The sequence below is a fragment of the Nycticebus coucang genome, chromosome 16, assembly GCF_027406575.1.
Source record: "Nycticebus coucang isolate mNycCou1 chromosome 16, mNycCou1.pri, whole genome shotgun sequence".
Classification (NCBI taxonomy): Eukaryota; Metazoa; Chordata; class Mammalia; order Primates; family Lorisidae; genus Nycticebus; species Nycticebus coucang.
The window spans coordinates 84,126,052-84,149,035 of record NC_069795.1 but is presented as its reverse complement, the minus strand read 5'-3'; the positions used below and the strand labels follow the sequence as shown (position 1 = coordinate 84,149,035).

The window sequence follows — 22,984 nt, the reverse complement described above, 5'->3', positions numbered from 1 at the left end:
TAGTTTGCTTCCTGCCTCTGGCCCAAAATTTCATGTCTATCTTCCCAAGCAGAACGACTATTTTGAATTTAATGGAAAGCCTGCATCATAATCTAATGCTCTGTTCACACACTTAGAATATCAATGTTGGAATTAACTTAGAGATTATCCAGTAGCTAGTGCTTTTTACCAGTGAAGAAATGGAAGCTCAGAGAAATGAAGGACAAGCTCTAGGTTCATGGCCATTTGGTGAAGAAGCCATTCTAGAATCCAGTTTTCTTGATTCTTCCTACCGTACTATGATGCTTCCTTTAAAAAAAAAAAAAAAACTATATAATATCTCCTGAAAGTAACTCTGCATTTCCCCAATCAGTACCTGCCAATTTGAGACTACCAAACATTTTTAGGTAATATTATAGAATTGCTCTCACATTGTCATTTTGCCTAATGGCAGCCTATATCTATTTGTGTTAATAAAAAGCATCAAAACTTTTTCTCTGATGTGTTTAGCGCTTACTCATTCCAAGTTTGGTGCGGAGACTGTATCATGTTTAATGGAAAAGTAGATTGAATTTCTGCCTCATTTTCAAGAATCGTGCTGTAAGAGCATGCCCCCCGCCCGGTCCCCAGATAATCTCGTCTAACAGCATTGGTGGTGTAATGAATTAGTCTTGCACGAGTCTTTTGCTTCTGGAGGACTAAGCAGGGGATCAAATCCTTTCTTTGTAGTGAGACAAGCTGCCAGTGAAGTGATTGATATTGCAGACAGAAGTAGGACTTCAAGGAAGGAATAAGCAGATAAGTGGGGGTAATAAGCAGATAATACTACCACTTTGCACTTAGTGTCGCTTTATCTGAGCATCTGAAGACAGCGGTCTCCTTAAAACATCAAGGTCCCTTGTGTAAGGAGAGAATGGGGACTTTTCCTTTACTCTGTGTTCCTCCTCCATAATCGATAAATCAGTGAAAAGGTTTCCAAAGGAAGATCAGTGGTGAAGATTTTTTCCCCCCTTTCTCTGGAAAGCTAAGTCACCAGGATATGAAGCAATCGTTCTAAAAGTTATCTTGATCTTGAGGCAATGTTTTGTATGCACTTTCTCCTACAATGTTTGTATCTGAAAAAAGAAACTTCTACTGTACCAAGTCAGGCTTTTACTATATATTTTTAATCCCTTTTGATTGTGTCAGACTCACTCCCTCTGAGTAATTCTCATTCTTGCACGTATTTTTACTCCTCAAAAATTTCCCTTGTAAATCTTATTTTAGGTCAAAGTCCTTAGACAGTAAATCTTTAAGACAGCTTCAGGCCATTATGGCTCCAGAAACCATTGTGAAGTGAAGCTGTGTTTAATAAGGTTGATGGAGCCTGTTAGAGATCTCTTTGAGTAGACCTTCATTAATTTTGTACACATCTTGTTAATTCAGACAAAGAGGGTAGGTTGCCAAGCCAAAATTGTTTCCTTTTAGCAGACCATGACTCAAAATTCAAAAGCTTATTCCTAGGACAGCTAGAGAATAATACTGGCTGCCACATGTTTTTTTAGGTAAGAGAGACTAGAAAAAATTTCTAGACATTAAACCACCAAATATAAATACCAAGTGACATTAAAAATATTGTTTAGCCATCCTCTCCATCTCTGGCTGTGTTTTGCTAGTGTAACTATGTTGTATGTAGGGTTTCTTTTTTTAAAATCTTAGATACCTTTGAGGTCTCAAAGGTCATCAGATCTAACCACCCATGTAGTCTGGCCTTTAACTCTGTAATTACCATAGCAAGTAACTGGCTTATACTTTCCTTAGGAGGTAAGAGAGCACAGATTCATTTATTCTGTCCCCTGAAGATCAGAAAAAAAGAAAAGAAAACACCCGCTAGGGATTAAAAAAAAAAAAAAAGGGCAAATAAACCAAAACAACAATAAAACAACAACAAAAACACAGCTAAGTTCTTGACTTCGTGTTTTATAGTTTTTCTAAAGAAAAATTTGCGTTCTTCTAAGAACTGCCTTTCCTTTACAGCACAAATTTTGGATTTGGTGGAAGATCAGAAAAGGAAAACACAACTATGTATATTTAATAGTGCCTCTGTAGCCATCTCAGTGACCAAATTCTTTTGGGAACTGAGAGTTTTCAAGTTGAGATAAAGATAAATGAGAAAGGAACTGCAGGTGCATTGGTGTTTGGAGGGAGGTGTGATAACATAAAGACGTGTATCACTGGGCAATCTCATTCTACTAGTGATAATTATAAACTTATGTATTTTCCTTCCACTTTGTAATTTACAAAACACCATCTCATTTGACAGTCCTTCCAGTTTCCTTGTAAGTGAGGTGGTATGAGGGGTGATATACTTATTTAATCAACATGAAAATGGAGTTTCATTGGAGACCTAGTATCAAAACCCAGTCTTGACTGCAGGCCTTTTGACTCCAAGCCATTGTTATCCAGTGAAGTATGAAGTTCTTTCAAATACTGCATCTGGATACAGCAGATGAGTTATCGTAAAGTGCTACTTGAAATGTTAGTAAGTGGTGTTATTCCAGGTTCTCCATTCTGAGTGCAAATCTTTACCACAGAAAGGAAATCAACTGATAACTTCATATGAAGAAGTTACCTGTTGTGACTGAGTCCAGTTCTTTTTTTCACAACTCCAAACTTATTCTCTTCCAAGTCAGTCTTCTTTCCTTTTTTTTTTTTCCCCACACAAATCCAGAGAATGCTTCTCTTCTTACTACGTAGATTATAGGTTCTACCTTTTTAATATGGGATGAAAACTGCCTTCTATACAACCACATAGGTCTCACTGTATCACATTCACACTATTGATTTTTATTTAGTTTTGCCTACTTGCCGGAGGGTGCTCTTTACTTCTAGTCCTCTGTAAGGTAACTTCCAACATACACAGCCACCCACTCTACTTGAGTGACTCACACACTTGCTGTCATTTTTTTAATCTAGTATCAAACCTTCCATCTATCATTTAATTCACACATGTTTTATATCTTTTGGAAGGTCCACACTTAGGACTGAACAACTTTTTAACAGAGAGAAACAGGTTACCATTTACTAATTCCTTACTGTGTGTATTAGAATACCTCACCAAAACTTAACTTATTTTAAAGCAGAACTAGAGGCAACTGAATGGGTGGGTGAGATGCAGCTCTGGTACCTTGAAAAGCAAGCCCTAGGTCACATATATGTATTTCTCATAGTAAAAAAGTGACAAGTAATGCAATTCCTTTAAATATGGGATGCCATGCTGAGAATGAAGACGACAGGAGAGCAACTTGACACTTTCAAAATAATTACAAAGCATCAGGACACTCGTTTGCTCTCTTTGAGTTTCATATTGTCTGTCTTAAAAATGAAGTGGTTTGGTTATATGATTTTTTAAGCCTCACAGTGGTGTAATAGTCTTTAGTTATTTTTGTATCAGTCCTTATAATTGCTGCTTAAATTATCATCACAATAAGCCAAACATTCATTTTTCATCCTTCATCTTTGCAACATCACTTTTCCCTCCACAGACAGTGACAGAGCCCATTCTCTCTTCTCTGTTCTCCTCCCTGGGGCCTAAAGAAAGTGGCATGATCTTTGAGAGTCAATTTAGAGTCCTAGGAAAAAAACAGAAAAAATAATTATGAGCAATGCTTAATTGATTGACAACTGCTGAAAACTCACAGTTCTGTAGGAGAGTGATGGCTTTATAAGGAATTTCTCTGTTTATCTTTTATTTTGTTGCTGATTCCCCATAGCTTGTGTGTGTGAGAGAGAGTCTTCATATTATTTATGATGAAGCTTAACTTTGCCATGGGTTTCTTTGTGTGAATTAAAGAAATGGATCCTTATATTTTATTCCTTAATTTATCTTGGGAACATAGGCTAGCCCTGCTGACTTAGGGTCTCTCAAGCCTAGGGATCTGTGAGGAGGACTGGTTTTGCTTTACAGGTCTAAATGTAAATGTTAGTCCCAGATAAGCAGAGAGTTTAACTCTCTAATTAGCCTTGCAGGGCTGTCCTTAAAGAAACAAAGAGTACAGCACCCAGCAGTTTAAAAAGGTATCCCCTGCAATTGTTTGCTGAGGGTCAGAGGGTAAATGCTGTTGTGACAGTTGGGTGGAGGTGGCACACTTCTCTGCTGAGGATGAGAGGGAGTAGAGGAGTTGATGTCGACGTTTGGGGAGAACAATAGCAGAAGGCGGTCTCCAAATTTCTAGGGTCTTTTTGATGCCCTTGCAATTCACATGAAGAGTTTCCATTTTTAATCCAAAGAGTCAGAAAAACAATGTCATAGGAAGTAAGATTTGATCTAACCCATACCTTTACCTTCAAGGATGTTAAATCACCAAGCCTTAAAGTAAAGTAAGCTTAAACTTATTGTAAGTATGAGAAAGATGCAGAGAGTTCAAGTTCCCCAAGTTTTGTTCTAACATATCTCCTAACCTTCCATCTTCCATGTCATGTCCCTTCAGGCCCACCTAACTCCATGCTGGCGTTCAAGATACACAAGTTCATGTCTCTGTCATCTGGCCTGGGATGTTGCTTTAATTTAGAAATGTCTTCTCCTCCACTTTCCAATTCTTTCTCAGCCCTAAAGATTCAACTCGTCATCTCTTCATGGGTAATTAATCACCCCGTCTCTGTTCACATAGAGTCATAACTTATAACTTAACACTTCGCATTTATTTTAGTTACTAAATTCACATATATTTCATCTTGACTTTGAAAACATATGTGTTTTTCTTTTTTTTACGTAAGTCTCTTCCAGTAGATGAGGAAGTCTGAAGACAGACATGGAATCTTATTCATCTTTAGTTCTTATTGTAGGATTGTATGGGATAAAATGGACAGTTAATGTTTGAAAAAGGAATGTGTATCTGTGAGAAGAAATAAATCTCTAACTGATGGTCTCTAATATTCCTTCTAATATTTATATATTCCCAGTGGACCTATGGTTTGATGTCAGAAAAAAATCAACTAATTTTTTTTTTTTTTGTAGAGACAGAGTCTCAATTTACTGCCCTCGGCAGAGTGCCGTGGAGTCACACAGCTCACAGCAACCTCCAGCTCTTGGGCTTATGTGATTCTCTTGCCTCAGCCTCCCGAGCAGCTGGGACTACAGGCGCCCGCCACAACGCCCAGCTATTTTTTTGTTGCAGTTCGGCTGGGGCTGGGTTTGAATCCACCACCCTCGGTATATGGGGCTGGCGCCCTACTCACTGAGCCACAGGTGCCGCCCAAAAATCAACTAATTTTTAATCAACTACTATTTACTTTAGCTTTAACTTTCATTTCTGCCTAGATTACCTGTTAGAAAGAGAAAGAAAAACAACTGATTTGCGAACCAGTAAGTGTTTGATCTATTCTCGAGGAGTAATCAATTGGTCAAGACAATCAAAAGAGGACATTGCCTAATATTTAAGGATTATGCATGAGTTTTAGTTTGCTTACGTGGTCTACCAGCTACATAAATACTGTTAAGACTCTGGACCATTTGACGAGTGCTTTAGGGTAGAAGAAGCTGAATGTGTCTTTTAGAGAGATACCCAGACTGAAGCATCAGTATCTTGATCATAGTCTTGGAGAGATTCAAGCCATACCACTTACACTGTTAGCAACTGAGGCCTTTGGCATTGCACCTTAAACCCCTTATTCTGTAGAGAATCTGTCTGACTCACAAAGCTTGGTAAATCAAAAGGAATAATTAAAGGATACAAGTCATTGATTAAGATGGGAGCAATATTGCCATTTCATTCACTTAGCAAATGAGCTACAAGTAATTCCTCAGATTCGTTTTTCATTTTGTTGGAGCCTGTGAACCCAGAGCTTGTGTGTGTGTGTGTGTGTGTGTGCGCGCGTGCGCGCACGTGCACGTGGATGTCTATAGTATTTATAATGAAGCTGGACTTCACTTGTGTTTCTTTCTGTGACTTGAATGTAACACCTGTATTGGATTCCATTTGAAGAAATGATTTAATCACTATTATTAGGAGGCTATAACTTTTACTTCCCTTTAACCTTTCCTTTCCCTTTAATTTTCAGCAAGACATACATTAATCCTAAAGTAAATTTCAATCTTTGCTGGAAATCACATGTATTTTTTAGACACATCACCTTTCCTGAGTCTTTTTAATCTCCTTGTAACAATATTACACAGTTGTCTAGTTAATGATCAAGACAGATAATGTTTTCTTACGAAATCAAACCAACGGCTTTCATAGGCCAGAAGATCTGGCTTAACCGCTCAGGTCACAGAGGCACACCCACTTGGTTGCACCACTTTTTAATCAAGTTGTGAATCAGGCTCGGGAAGTTGGAGTTAAGTTGGTTTATTGTGTCTGTAACACTAGGAAACTTAGGGAGAACAACATTTAGTGAGGGAAAAAGCTGCTAAAGGGAAAATAATATCTAGGGAAATCATTTGTGGCCACAGCACCTGTTATTTTCCCCTTGCAGAGCATACAAATACAAAAGTTGATTTGCTCATAGACTAAATTCTTCTCATTGTTCAGGCATGCATGTGAGACTCTTCTGTGACAGAGGAACCTGTCCCACATAGGAGAGTGTACAGTTTGCAGCAGACCTCAGTTCCAAGCTGCAGCCTTAAGCATGGTTTATGTGTGAATTTGAATAGGACATTTAAACCCTCTGAAACGTCATTTCCTTACTTGAGAATCAGGGGTAACATGGCTCTGCCTGCTTCACAGACACAGTAGGTGCATCAAACCAGACCCTCCATCTAGGAGACAGATTTGGAGGGCTTACTCTGCACACTTTCCAAGATGCAGGAAACACAGAAACTAGATGGGGCATCACTCTTCCCCCCAAGCTCCTATTTTATTGTGGTAGTCATGAAAAGTTGATTAAAATATAATGGTATGCGATTTAAAAGAATATAGTTATTTCTAAAATTAGAGACAATTTTAGAGAAGAAAGCAACTGGCTGCCTAGAGAAGATGAAAAATGACAAAAGAAGACAAGGAAGTATGCGGAGTTCAGTAGCTCATACCCATAGTCCCAGAGTTTTGGGAGGCCCAGGCGGGAGGATTCCTTGAGGCCAGGAATTTGAGAGCAGCATAACAAGACCTTGTCTCTACCGAAAAATGGCCTGAGCCTATGGTCCTAGCGCCTCGGGAGGCTGAGGAGGAAAGGTCTCTTGAGCCCAGGAGTTCAGTGTTACAGTAAGCTGTGATCAGGCCACAGACAGCACTCTAGCCTGGGTGAGAGAGTGAGATGCTGGTTTCAGCAATCTTAATGAGCAGACCCTCAACAAGTGAACAAAGGTTAAGTAAGACGGAAGTGAAGTAACAGTAGGGTTAAGGAATGCATTTGAGGGTGGTGCCTGTGGCTAAGTGGGTAGGGCGCTGGCCCCATACACCAAGGGTGATGGGTTTGAACCCAGCCCCTGCCAAACTGCAACAAAAAATAGCTGGGTGTTGTGGCGGGTGCCTGTATTCCCAGCTACTCTGGAGGCAGAGGCAAGAGAATTGCCTAAGCCCAGGAGTTGGAGGTTGCTGTGAGCTGTGACGCCACAGCACTCTACCAAGGGCAATAAAGTGAGACTGTCTCAAAAAAAAAAAAAAAAAGAGAATGCATTTGAATTTGCCTGTTAGAGATAATGGAGGAACTAGGCTATACAAAGCTCCAAAATTGTGACATATGGGATAGGAATCCCTTTTAAGCTGCAATGCATAGTATATATTCTACTGTTCTTATTATCCAGCCCCAAACCACTACATCCTTCTTTACCCATTAAGACTTTCCCAATAGAAAGACATGATTAAGCCTATCCTAGATGGGAATATGGGATAGTTTAAAGCTATAATTGATTGCTGGGCTCTTACAAAAACATTTTCATTACTCTCGAAGTTGTCATTGGTTATTTGTTTTGGTAAAAAGTGTCCAGGGTTTTCATCCAAACCTTATTTGTAGGCCCAGTTTTCTTGTTCCACTTATGCTTTACTCTCTTCCGAACTCAGGGTCCCGGGGGCAAAAATGCCACCGGGAACTCATTTATTTTCATGTCTTTATTACTGTTTTGGACCAAGGCCTCTTACAGCCCACATTTCGAGTGAGTGGAAATTGTTTCCAGGATACAAAGGTAGAGGGTGGCAGGAGTTTCCACCCATCTGAGTTATCCAAGTTTTCCTTAAATCACAGACCTGTAACTTTTCCTATTTCCTTTTACTGAACTGTCACTACCAGTGGACACACATCATGTGACAAAAGGTATAAACCAGCAAAAGTTAAAGCCAGAGAAGGATGTTGGAACGCTCTGAAAGCAAAAGGTGATTTTTGTTCCCCTTAGAGTTTATCCGGGTCTCCAAAGTAAATACACCTCCTTTTGATTTTGCCTTGGGATTTTTTTTTTTAAACTGGAAAGGGTGGAGAAGATTTATGTAAGAAAGAAAGCTGAGTTGCTTCAAAATACAGCCTCCAGAAAGAATGAGACATCCCCTGCCCAACCTATTATTCATGCTGAGGAAAGTAAAATAGAGGAACTAAAAGTGAAGTCTGAAATTGCCAGAGCTGAAAGTTGGATAGAAAGCAACAGGTCTATTAAGTCAACTGCCTGGCAGATTCTTTAGGAAGGACATTCCATGAGAAACAGATCTCTGATATAAAGCTGATAGAGAAATTGTCTGTCTTTATCAATAGTGAAACTCAGATCACAGTTAAAGAAACAAACGTAAACTCCAAGGAAGCTGGGAATCACAGTCATGTAAGATGTCAAATACATAACCATGTAAGTTCAATAAACAGATTGAAAACTTGAGGCATAGACAAGGGAAGTGTCTTGCATCAAATAATATAAGGAATTTATAGTCCGAGCCAGAACTTAATCCAAAGTCCATGACATTTGAAACAATGCCCTTTTTTGCACAATTTTTAAAGGCAGGAACATTCTTTTCCTATGGATTTAGAGCAAAGCAAATTATTAAAATCTGGACTTGTATTACAGTATATCCTAGTATGGAACCAGAAGGAAAGGTGATGCGATACACAATTCACGTGAATGAATACTTATTCACTATCCATTCAGCAAAAAGGATTAGCTCAAAAATCACACCGTCGAGACCTAGAGCCCAGGTTTCTGGTGTTGATTCTAGTGCTGGGTCTTTCCACTCTTCCTTGTTGACAACCGATGGCTTTGTCTGTGATATTCTGCTGTGGTGGCAGCCAAACGGAGGATGTGGCAGTAAGGAGGAAGGCCAGAGACTGAAAAGTAACTAGAATTGGTCTAGTGAAACATGAGACAATCTAGTGTTTAAAAAAGTAATAACTTAGGTCAGGCATTTGGTAGCCATGTTCAGAACTATAGACATTAACGTATAAAATGATACAAGGGTGCTGCAATTTATGTAGAATCTATCATAAACTACTGGTAGAGGGTTGATTAGGAAAGTTAACAATTATAATGTCAGATAATATTTTAATTTTAGAGATGAAGTTTCAAAAAACTAAGTAAACCCTCCAGTATTCAAACACAAGTTGGTTTAATTTGAGACCAAAATATACCCATCAATGAAGTTGGAGATGAGTGTGTTTATATTAAAGAATAATGTGCAGGGTGACAAAGATTGCCATACATAGGGAAAATGGGAAATGGTAGCTAAATGTATCCTTATTTACAAAATATACAATACAAAACTTTATAAAGAGATAGTCAACATGTAGAGAAATATTTTGTCAATATTTTGTATGGCGACCTCTGGAATACCCTGTATAATAGCAATAGGAGGAACATAACTCTGTTCGTGAGGATTTACTCTTCAGTATTAACAATTATTTTAAATAAGACCATCTGCTAGTGCTGTCATGATAAAGTGCGCTCTGTTGTACATTGTTGGTCTAAACATAAACTGGTATCGTGTCTAGAAATCAATGTATCTATTGGCTTTTAAATAATGATTATAATTGAATAAATCAACTACATTAAAATATTTTATTAATAGTATAATACTGTTTGTTTTATAATTATAATATTAAAAGAAAAGTAAACTAGGTGCAGAGGCTCATGCCTATAATTCCAGCACATTGGGAGGCCAAGGTCAGAGGACTGCTTGAGTTCAGGAGCTTAAGATTAGTCTGGACAACATAGGAAGTCTCCTTCTCTTAAAAAATTAGACAGAAAAAATTGAGGCTGCCATGTGCTGTGATTGTACCATAGCACTCCAGCCCACGTAACAGAGCAAGACCCTATTTCTAAAAATAATTTTAAAATTTAAATAAATTGAATGCCCAATTAATGGGAAATGGCTAAATTAATTCATTAAGATTATGTAGCAATTTAAAATCATGTTTTTAAATAAAAACACATTAATGATAATGTACTCATTTTAGCAAGTTAATTTTTAAAATAGGTATATGCATCTGTATATACAGATACATATGTATATACCTAAGAAAATATCTTTAATATCGTATACACAGTTTGTAAAACACATGTTTATGTGCAATATGTATTTTTGAAAGAGCATATGACAAAATTTTAATAATGGTTACCTTTAGTTTCTGGGATAACTGACTACATTTTATTCCATATACTTGGTTGTTGAAAACACAAAAGACATGTTTATTTGCAATCTACGCAAATAACGTATATATTTAAGAAATTCTAAAATATCATTTTTATATAATAGAAAGAACAAGAATTCTTATTTTAACATACAAATAGTACTAAAAAAAGTAACTTGGAAATGTTTGACAAATATGTCAAAGAGTTAAAATCTCTATTAATAAGGAAAGCATTACCATTTCAATGGGGCAGAAACTGAAAGGAAGGCAAAGGATATTAATAGAGCATTTAAAGAAGAAATGTAAAGGGCAAATGAACATATTAGAACACCTGTAGTATCACTAGCAATCAAGATAATTCATATTAAAATGAGAAAATATTTTTTCATGGTAATCTTCAATTCTCTGGTAGTTATAGAAATGTAATTTGGTGCAATCATTTTGGAAACTAACTTGATACTGTCCCGATCAAGTAATTTTTGACCTGGAACTTTTTGTTGTAGGAACATTGAGTAAAGAAAAATGCTAATAATATTATGATAACTTAAAAAAATTATATTGAGTATATGATCTTTTTTTTTTTTTTTTGGTAGAGACAGAGTCTCACTAATTATGGCCCTCGGTAGAGTGCCATGGCATCACACAGCTCACAGCAACCTCCAACTCCTGGGCCTAAGTGATTCTCTTGCCTCAGCCTCCCGAGTAGCTGGGACTACAGGTGCCCGCCACAACGCCCAGCTATTTTTTGGTTGCAGTTCAGCCGTGGCCGGGCTTGAACCCACCACCCTTGGCATATGGGGCCGGCGCCTTACCAACTGAGCCACAGGTGCCACCCGAGTATATGATCTTCCATTTATACACAAACGCAGGAGGAAAACCATGGGAACTTTTCATTCTCTCTGGCATGCTTTAGTTGATTTTTATTTTACTTATATTTGTTAGTTTTTCTTCTAAATATCACTTTTTTAACAATGTAAACTATTTTAATGCACGGTAGAAAATAGGAGAGATGATCTTATTTCTATACATTTGTGTATGTATTTACTTGGACTATTTCGAAGTCCTTCAGAAATAAAACACTATATAAATCCAGAGAAGTGATAAAAATACTGTTGTTATTGTTATAATTATAAATTAGGATATCTGGCAAATGAACAGTAGGGCTGCTATGGACATCACTTTGAAGGAGGAATAAATCCAGGAGTGGGGGACAAGGCGGATATGGAGATGCACTCTAACCACACAGCAGCATCTGTGTGTATTCTGGGGTCAAAATGTACACATTCCATCATTTAGTATCTGTCTGCATCGCAGGGGCTTCATATGGAAAACAGTAATGATCAAAATATCTATGACTTTTTATGAGAATTATAAATTATTTCATATATGTTATGTTCTTGGAAGAGTGCCTGATCCATAAAAAAATACAAAGAGATAGTCTAAACCCTGTCCACTGTTTTACCTTTTACTGGGCCATTTATACTTGAATAGATAAGAAATGATATCTTATAGTACGACTGTAGGACAGACTCATCTCTAGGCCGGTAAGTCTGACTCATTTTTCAGACCTAGCTGATGACCCTAAAATGGATGTTATTTAACATCTTGCTCCGAAACTTAGCTTTAGACTAAAGAGAAAATTGATTTGGTAAACTAATGTAGTGGCTCAGTAGCTTCTAAAAATGCTAATTCTTGTCACCCGAGGCAGGAGGAGAAGGAAGTCACTTCACTCAGAAAGCGTCAGAGCTTTGAAAGTTTCTTAGTCTATTCTGTTGAGCATCCTTTAACCTAATAGTAGCTGACATTAAAAAATCTAATTGATTTTATTCTGCAGAAACTTGGAAAGCCCCAACGTTTCTGAGCTTTCATATAGGTTCTAAAAACCCCAACGCTTTTTGACTCTTAACAAGTTTATTATGCTGACAAGTTTCCCTTTTGGCAAATAATTATTGAGGGCTTAAGATACTGAGCTTGAATTGAAAGCAGTTTTTTCTCTATTCTATTTTAATTAAATTCTGTACTCTGATTCGTACAGAAAAGGCATCTTTGTGAAATACGTGTCTGTCTCATAATAAATACTTTGGGAAAAGAATCTACTGTTTCGATTTCTTTCCTGGAGAATTATAGAGCTATTTAATTGAGCTAATACTAATCAAGATTTTAGAACACTAAACGTGGTATGATGAAAAGATGTGTTCTCTGATTTCAAAAAGTTCATCATCTAGTTGGAGAGGCAGTTGAATATACATTGTTTTGCTCTGAAAAATATTTATTACTGCTTTTATACATAACCATATAAAATAATATTTAACTTCAGACCAAGGGACAGCATGTAGAAAGGAAAGTGGATTATAAGGAAGTTGAAGCTGAAAGGGTAGTTTGGGGACATATTTCAAAGGGCTCTTAATGTCTGTCTGAATAGCTGACTTGGTCCCAATGGTATTGGGACACCCCGAGGAGTGATTTCAGAATTGCTCTGTAGGATAGATGAAGTGATGGTAAGAAAACCCTAGGAGAGAGGGAAGAAAGTAGAGACATTGATGTATATTCTTTTTTTTTTTATCTTTCTCAGGTAGATTTTGACTTAAAACATGGAAAAGCTAATGATGCTTTTCAACTATGTAAATTGACCCTCCATATCTGCTGGGCTTGCATTCACAGATTCAGCCAGCCATGAATGGAAAATATTCAGAAAAAATAAAGTTAAAAAATAACAATGCATCCATAAAAATAATATAAAAAATACAGGCCAGGTATGGTGGCTCATGCCTTTAATCCTAACACTCTTGGAGGCTAAAGAAGAACGATCACTTGAGGTCAGGAGTTTGAGATCAGCCTGAGCAAAGGGGGACCCTTGTCTGTACTAAAAATAGAAAAACTAGCCAGGCATGGGAGCATGGGCCTATAGTCCCAGCTACTTGGGAGGCTGAGGCAGAAGGATTGCTTGAACCTAGAAGTCTGAGGTTGTTGTGAGCTAGGCTGAGGCCATGGCACTCTAGCCTGGGGGACAGAGAAAAACTTAAAAAAAAAAAACAAAACTCAAAACAAAACAAAAAACAGTATAACTATTTACATAGCATTTACATATAGAGATTATTTAAGGTATTTTATATAAGGGACTTGCGTATTAATGGATTTGGGTAGTCGCAGGGGTCCTAGAACCAATTTCCCCATGGATAACAGAGGGACAACTGGTTTTAGAACCAGCTATACATTTCTTTTTAAGCATCTCAACTATTGGTATAATAAAAACAAGCCATTAATCTTCTCCCTTAATCCTAGCCAAATTTAGCCTCGCCCTTAGCATTTTCTAACCTAATTTCACTCCCAGTTCCCTAGAACTAGGGTCTTGTCTTGGAAACCATTATCTCCATTACCTCTGTTACTCAGGTGCAGGGAACCCAAGCATTTCCCTCCTTCTACACCAGTCTCCACCCACAGGAAACAGACATAGATTCAAGACTACAAAATTGCATCCATTTCTTTCTAGAATTTGATAGGTGCTGTATGGTTCCCTACCCAACTCAACATAGCAAGGATGAAGAACTTCAAATACTTGCTGTGTACCAAGGATTTATATACCTGTTTAACTTTCTCATATAAAGATGTGAATTGAGCCACTGACAGTTGGTCTGCCATTTCATATCTGCAAAAAAAAAACATTTTCAATAAGTGATGAAGATCAATTATTTTGTGGGCAGATCTTCCCTTGTTGCTCACACAATTATGAATTTTGGAAAGTTAGAGACTTTGCATGGGATAAAATTCAAAAATCATGATATAATATTGTAGCATGTTTTCAGAATTTCATAACATTGGGCTGGAAAAGGCCTTTGAAACTATGTTTCAAAACCAATATCAGAAAGGAAAAAATGATAAATTTGACTAAGGAAAAAATTATAATCTGTCTATACCACAAAGCAAATCATAATACCATACGTGAGTCTGAAAGACCAAACACACACATCCACACACACACGAGAACAAATACACATGTAACCATGTACGTGGAAAAATGTTTATAGCACTTATTGTTGACAAAGAAAGAATTGAATAACTGTTAAAGAAGGATATTCAACAAAAGCTTTACATTTTGTTATTTCTGGAAGGCATGTGTGTTGATCCTACCTGCCTCTTGGACTTCTACTCCCAAAGTTGTGGATTTGCAGCAGTGACGTTTTCAACTGGGGGGCAGTGCTGTCATGTGACTGGGAGGCGGTGATGCCTTAAGGAGTCTGGGGTAGTGCTTTTTTCCTTTCTTTTTTTTCAGGTTTGGCTGAGGCCGGGTTCGAACCTGCCACCCTTGGTATATGGGGCCAGCACCCTACCCGCTGTGCCACAGGCACCGCCCTGGGGTAGTGCTTGAGAATGGAAGGGAATGATCTCCAGAGTGGTTCTAACTCCTGAGCCCTTGGGAAATTCATTTAAAATCCTTGAATTTGCTTATTTATCTGCAAGATGTAGATAATAATACCTTCTAATAATACCTCCCATAAGTTGTTAGGGAAGTTAAGACACTACTGGACATTTGAGATCCGTGTATAAGCATTGTTGCATGGTAGGTAACCTGCAGAGAATTGTCACTCTTTGTAACCATCCTTAAATTAAGGCATATTTGTATCATGTACTCACACTAATTCTGAAATCAAACATTAGCTGATGTACTTGAATTGGCTCCTTCCTGGAAATGTTTGTGCAGAGTTGAAATTTATCTGGACTGTTAGCTAATTTCTCATTGTGAGAGTATCTTAGAGCAAAAGACATGGGTTTTCCCCTAAATGAATTCTTTTCTTTTCTTTATGTCATTTAAGTATCTTAAATATCTGTATGACTTGACTGCTTCAATATGGAGATGAGCAAATTGAGGGACAGCTATCCAAGTAAAATAAGAAAAAAATGAGTAATCCTCTAAATACTTCCCTGAATTCTGGATGAAGACAGAGACTCTTACCTTTGTGATGATCTTTACAAATCATTTAGTTCTGCTCCCCATTTCACAAATGAGGAATCTGAATCCTGAGTGGTTAAGTAACTTGCCCCAAGGACATAGAGCTAGTTACAAGCAGAGCTGGCAACAGGGCCCATATCTCCTAACTCCCAGTTCAGTGCTCTTTTTCTTCAACTACTTAAGTCTGCAAGCAGCCATGGTGGATATATTGTGCTAGGTTTTTCCCCAGAATCTTTGTAGATACATCAGATAGAGACCATTGCCAGGTTTGATTGTGCTGGTGAACAAAGTATTACACAGAAAGAATTTGACTTTTTTCATTCATCAGATCCTACTGAGAATCTTTTGACTTTGTAAATGACTAGTTTTTTGACATTTTGAGTGTATATCATCAACACTTGAGATTGTGAGCCCTAGATTCAGGCATTCAAATGGTGACATTATCCCATTAGTGTAAAAAACAATCCAGTAATGAATTTCTGGGGCAGTTGTACTAGTAGCATTTTCTCTAGCATTGATTCCCAAGCATGACTCATTCAGAACTGCCTAGCAAGCTGTCTAATAGAATCCACTTGGAGCTCTAGTCAAAGAGAGACTGATTCAGTAGATCTGGGGCCAGCTCCATAAATCTGTTTTCAAACAATACCCAGGATGATTCTCAGGGTTAGCCAAGATTTTGCACCACGGGAATAGAGCACAGCTTTAAGGAGCAAACCATCTGCTTTTTACTAGTGACCCTTAAGCTGTCAGTGGGTGTAGAATTTAAATACATGGTACAAATAATTATACTGAACTTCTTTCTTTGCCTTGTAGCCAGTGATCATTTGTTTAATTACAGGTATTAAGAGAAGTCATTCTTCCCAATATTTGAGTGAAGAAACAAATGTTTTATCTGATATAAATTTGTAGTGTTTTAGAGTATTATATTTTAGGATAGTTGAGATCAAATTAGATTATGGGATATTTTTCTTATAAAACAGAAGGCATGATTACCAGTAACTCAGGGGCCTTAAAATAGGTATCAGCCAATGATCACACTGTCCTTTACATGTGTAAATTTATGGATACCAAAGTGGAAGTGAACAGAAGGCAAATCCAAGGTCATGAGCATATTTGCAAGTTATTTCTGAAATTAATGTACTGATCTATTCTGGCTTCTAATCTTCTAATATTTTTGCCTTTTACATTTTATAATAAATCTAAATGAGGTGAAATACTAATAGTAGTAAGAAGAGAATATTTTTAATGAATTATATAATACCCATCAAGTATCCATATTATCTTCCGTAAATTATGGTAACTAAGGCCAGATTCTACATGAATGTTCTTATGTATCTATGTAAATATATTTTAAGGCTACATCTTTAGGCTTAACTTGAAGAATATGTATATTTTAAGACACAAGTTAATTGATCTCTCATGTTTTAAGATGTATTCTATTAATCATTTAAATAGAAACATGTAAAATAATCATTTTTATTACCCATTTACAACAAAAGATATTTTTGAGCATTAAGAAAAACTGGGTAAAATAAAGGAGAGAAAAGAAACTTTCAAAAAAGATTTTTTTTAAGGGCACATTTCTCAGGATTTCTTTTTCTTGTACATAATACAGACACTTATTTGCTTTTACAAGTTAACGGGACCAGTGATTTAAATCACTATTGAAACAATCTCTGAAAAATCAAATGGCTTATGTTGTTGGCCTTGCTTGATATGAAACTACTGGCACGTCTCTGAGAAAAATAAGTTGAAAACTTTTCAGCTGGTAGGCAGTGAATTTTAATTTTTATATCGATGAAATATAACAATAGATTTGAGTATTTCCTCTAATTTCTAACTTTGTGTAATCATTCTTGAAACCCTGAATCTACACCTTTTTAAGAAAGCTTTCTAATACTTTTCCTGAAGTTTTACTTTTCAGGTGCAAAAGAGTAAAATCACTTTCTAAAATGCCTTCTGTAAGTCGTGGTGGTGGTGGGACGGTTTGTTTGGGGAGATTTTGTTTTGTTTTTAAAAGAGAGTGCACTTTCTTATGAAAGAGACAGGGAAAGTTTTACCTGTCTGTCTCCTGGGTTTTTTTTTTTTTTTTTCTTTCTTTCTTTTTCTTTTAAAGATTGGTGATAAGGAATTCTAACTACTTAATGAGATGGGAGAGGCCTCACTCCATTGGAGTGGAGGAGTCCAGGTGGAAGTTGATGGATTGGACAGGTAAAGAGAGGAGTTCCGCCCCCTCATGCCTATAGTGGGTATATATTAGGAAACCTTAAATTATGTACAGAGAGAGAAAGAGAGAGAGGGACTTGAGTTCTGTTATCTTCTTAGTAGATTCATACTGTGAGGGTCTCAGAGGGGGTGGGGGAGCTGGCAAAATCCTGGAGCCAGAAGAGAGGACAGCAGCCCTGATCACTCTCACAGCTAACATGTTGTACCTGGAAAACAATGCTCAGCCTCAATTTAGTGAGGTAAGGATTTTAGATTTTAGCACTCCATTTAGAGATGCTTTTTTCATTTTTATTTTTTTAAATAAAAAACTTACATAATTGTGGTTCTCGGGTCACCCAATTTAATGGGTTTTTTTTGCAAATTTCATATGTAAGAATCTCCTTTTCTAGGTTAATGTTTTCTGTGCTGGCTGGAAGATTTTTTTTTTTTTTTAAGTAGGAGATAAAACAGGAGAAAACGAAAAAGAAAAAAAATTCTTGGTGACATTCTGCATTTGAAGAAACCCGCTATTCAGGAGTTGATAAATTCACTGTTTATTAAGAATAGCTTGAGAAAACAGATCCTATTTTGCTAGATATATTGAAATGACTCTTCTGATGGCTATTTCTAGTAAGACAAATTATTTGACTGTATCTTAACTTCTTAGCTCAGTTCTATCTTCAGATTTAATACTAAAGGCGAATGAAACTGTTTTGTTTGTTTTTTTTAATAATCAGGTAAAGATTTTTAAAAGCCATTTTTGTGTTTAATTCCATTAAACCAGAGACCCATCTATATCCTGAGGGGACTGTAATAATGTCACTATCATCTGGCAATTGACTTATACTTTCACTGTGTAATGATGATAAAGTTACATTGGAGCAACGCATTGTTAACTATTTATGCATGCATACATGTAAATGTGTATTACTGTCTATAGGATTTTATTTAAGGAATTGATGACCTGCCTTTCTGATCTCTTCTCGATGATTTTGTCTTAGGGACTTAACTCACTGGGTAAAGGGATAAGGAAAAAAAAAAAAGCCTCCTAAAGAAACTGTAAGGCTTTGAGGAAGTTTCTGAAGGTTGAGGGAGATCTAGCAACAATATTAGTTTACATTCCTCAGAATAGGGCAGCTGTGTTGACACTAATCAGATGGGGGGGATGTGTTGTAGAAAGAGAGAGGGAGTTCAGTGTTTCCGATGAAAATGCTTGCAGGTGAGTGCTTGGAAAAGTAGACTGGAGTACTCAAACTGAGCTCCTTAAAAATCAAAACAAAATGTGTAGTATTCGGGAGCAGACCACAAAAGGAAGAGTCGAGCAAAGGGCAGCAAAGCCAGCCTGCGCTATCGTGTTGACCATGCTGTTGTCTAGACACCTGAACTGTGTCAATATAGCAGGGGAAATATCAAGTTATCTAAAGAAGGAAAAGGAAGTACCTATTTTTCTTTAAAACATTCAGGCAGGCTTGCTTGTCCTCAGTAAAGAAACTTGAGTTTCTTGTTTTGCTTTAATAATGAAAGTTAGCTTAAAATGTTACCACGCAGTTATAAAATGGAGGTAACCTTTATGATTATTTTGTGGATTCTATTGGATCCTCTTTGGTACAGGTTCGGTAGGAAAATGATCTGTCATGTCATACCTGACTTTGTGGTTACTGGTGAGCTATTTCACACACCGTGTCTGTACACAGTCTAGGAGCTGACTGTGTGTGCGTCTGAGTGTAAAAGTGAAGAAGCAAAGTGTTCAGCTTCAGCTAAGGGAAAAGTGCAAGTTGGTGAAAAGTGGCAAGAAATGATTATTTTTAAGTTGCATATAATGTCATGAAAGAAAAACATTGCATAAATGTGTGATGAGAGCGTATTTATAAGAATTATTGCCTTTTATGGTGGCATAAGAGTCATACCACATGTGAGACTATGGCATCCTTATGATGAAAGAAAATAGCAGGGGTTTGAATTTTTCAAACTTTAGGTAAGTAGGCAGTCAGGAGCTCAAAAGGTAGTACATGTCTTTTTTTCTATCAGAATGCTACTGAAATGCATGGAAAATATTTATGAAAAAATATGGCTGAACTTCCTAACCGTCCTGCATCTTTTTGCATATTACTCTCATATTCTTCTACCAGTGAGTGCGTTTTGTGATAACTTCCTGACTTGATTTCCAATCTTATGACTTAAGAATCACTTTCTTTTCTGTATAGAATTATATTTTAACATTTTGTGTTCTGTAAAAATGTAGTTCTATATCTGATTACATCTTCCAAGAACCACATGGCTCTGAGAATCCTAAAATTTAATACAAAAGTCAACAGTATTCACATTTTTGGGATTCACATTTCTGAGTAACTTCAATATAGAAATAATGATCTACTTTAATCACATGAGAATTGGTAAAAGATATTGGGCAGATTAAGAATATAAAAGGCATACAACTTGCAGTAAGAGTAAAAATTATTTAAAAACTACAACCTACTCTCTGACTTCAAATAATCTACTCTGAGTTGATACTTTAAAAACAATAGAACAAAACTATTTTTTTCTCTACTTCCTTTTCCGCAACTTTCCAGTTCTTCCCCAGCCCCAGGCATTCATCGGTGCTGGATTTGGGGAAGCCCTTAATGAACAGGAAAGGGTCCGGAAGGGAGGAGAACTTGGGCAGGATGTAACAGGCACAGCTAAAGATTCTACCCTTGGGTTACAGTGGAGAAGCCTCAAGCAAGCTCCACTCCCCAATGCCCATGCTTGGAATGACACAGCCTCTGGGAATGATCTCAGACTTGGAGATAGAAAGTCTCAAAAGAAAGGGACATCTTCATAGATTAAGTGTTAGTCCAACTTTCTTGCCAAATAAACTGGGCTCCATCTCTGTGTGTAAACGTATGTATGTGTATGTGTGTAGGAAGGCCGTGTCTCAAATTCCTCCTTAGAAAAAGAGTTGTTTACTGAAATTCCCCATCTGGGGTTCCGGATAAAGAAGGTAAGATACTTTGGTAAATGGGATACAATATTTTATAGCTAAATGAGAATCCAAGGTTTACATCCTGAAACCTCATTTTACAAATCAGAGTTAATGATTTTCTGTCTGTAGTTGAGTCAGCTATGTGCATAAGATTGAGAACCCTTTACTTAACTTTTTTCTTTTCCATAGCAAAGAACACTAGAATATACTCTAAAGAGGGTTTTTAAGATTCATAGTAGACGCTCCCAAAAAGCTTCCAAGAAGAACCATTGTGCAAAGCTAATTGAATGTAAGAAAAAAAGTGAAGCTCCTGAGAGTACAGGTCATTGTCACTTAGTTGACCTCTTTGCCTGCATGACCAAAGAAAACGGTCTGCCCTATTCCAGTACTGTTTTTACTGACTCAACCATTTTTTAAAAAATAGGAATAATTTTTCTTTTGATAGTTAATAAATGTGTTATCTTAAGTGTTCTCCTGTTGTGCTTCTCAGATGTTTGGCATCATAGGAAAAAGCACATCGTGAGTAAGAGGCAGACGCTGCAGGTTTAACTCCGGTGCTCACCACACCGTGTTCCTCACTCCAGGCTGCGGCCTTCAATTGCTCTGCTTGTTTTACAATTGGGTGCCCTCAAGCCCAGAGGGAACTAGGAGAAAGAGATCTTAGACCATAGGTCACGGATCATACCTTCCTTTACTGTTATTGGAAAAAATGATTTGGTGATAATAAATCACGTATCCTTTACCTAGATAAGGAAAAGCATGTTTGTTTTGTTTTGTTTTGTTTTGCTTTTTAGAAGAGCAGTGATCCTCAGCAGGAGTGTGGGGAGTGAAGCAGGAAGCATGAATGGACGTCTGGGTCATCTGTAGCCACTAAATAAATACCGTATTGGTGCTTTTCCATCATCTGTACTACGTACATCTTCTGAACGCAGAGTTGCTAACATTTTCTTAGATGACAAGTACATACAGAATTTAGAAACTGTATTCTTCCTGTAAAGAACAGAAATGTATGAAGTCATGAGATTGTTTATCAAGGAAAGATTTGGTATCAACCAATTAAGAAAAATGTCACCGTAACTGTGCCCCAGCTTCCTTTGACATGCATGTGATTGTTTTGGGTGGGGCCTAAGCTGATAGAAGAGAAGGGACCTGGCGGCGCCTGTGGCTCAAGGAGTAGGGTGCCGGTCCCATATGCCGGAGGTGGTGGGTTCAAACCTAGCCCCGGCCAAAAACCAAAAAAAAAAAGAGAAGGGACCAGTTAAAATTCCTTCCTTTAGCACCATTATCAAATTAAACTTTTTTCTCCCGTTGTATATTTTTTAACTACTAATTGCTTCATGTCAATTAAATAGAGTGAACACAGGTAACAAAAATATACCTCACTGAAAAACAACTTATTTCTATAAGTTCTATACATGTTTTACTATTTTGAAGATGAAATATTTTCCAAGCCCAATGGGCTCTCAGTTTTCTTTTGATGTATGATAAGAAAAAGTTCAGATGGCTGATACAGTGCTACTGTCCAGTGCCTGGAGTTCATGAACGGTCCCCAGTAGAGTAGTATACTTTGGGTCTGGAGAAGAATGGATTGAAGTGTCAAAGTGAAGCATTTGATCCAAAAATTAAGCCTTAAATCTTATTCCTAATATTCCCTTAAGAACACAATTTGGAGGCTCAAGAAAATAATGAAATGTAGCTTTTTAAATGTGCTATATCTCTAAAATTTTATAATTTTTACATATACTTTTTGGTTGAGTTGTACTTTGTCAATATTCATGAAAAGTAGTATTGAGAGGAGAAACTTCCACTAGAAAGATTGACTTATTCTTTTGTAAATAAATGCCTACAAAGTATCAGTTATATAAAAGATGGTCCACAGGATCTAAAAATGAAGCAGTTCTCACTTATAGCTTATATTTCACTGGAGAATGAGCCAGATAAACATACAGTCATAAGTCAAGCAGATCTCACATGTCAGTGAGAAGCCTGGGCAACTGATACGGCGTTAGGCAGAAAGAGAGCCCCTTGAGATAAGAAGATGAAGAACGTCTGTGTATAGATGAACGATACAGATTACTTGAAAAGACAGGTAGAACGTTCTAAGTCCTAGACATGTTAAGAAGGAAGGAAGAATTCAGGTGAAGAAATAAGCATCAGCAAAAGCAGGGTGCACTCAGAATTAAAATTATCAGAGAATTAGAAATAGAGTTAGGAGTGTAAGATAGAGTGGCTCAGAGGGCCATCACACCGAGAGGAGAGTGCATTTATCATAATGGCATCAGCAGGGCATGGAAGGGTTTTGACAGAGGAGTGGCAACATTGGGGCTGTCTTAGAGAGCCCTGGGAGGATACATGGTTCTCTACGTTGCCCCAAA

At 37.2% G+C, this 22,984-nt stretch overlaps 1 protein-coding gene across 8 annotated transcripts in view; it reads left to right on the top strand.

The window, feature by feature from the left end:
• The window catches only part of TP63 (tumor protein p63), a 262,946-nt gene that overhangs the window by 133,394 nt on the left and 106,568 nt on the right, over window positions 1-22,984 (top strand). For 2 of the 8 annotated variants that reach the window (XM_053565544.1, XM_053565546.1), the window contains exon 1: window positions 17,751-17,907. The exons of 4 other annotated variants lie outside the window; for them this stretch is intronic. In XM_053565544.1, coding sequence (XP_053421519.1) covers window positions 17,866-17,907 — 42 coding nt within the window. In that variant the 5' untranslated portion in view covers window positions 17,751-17,865. Of the gene's footprint in view, window positions 1-17,720; window positions 17,908-22,984 lie in introns of those variants that run through there. 2 more of the 8 variants (XM_053565548.1, XM_053565543.1) reach the window with 2 other exon arrangements.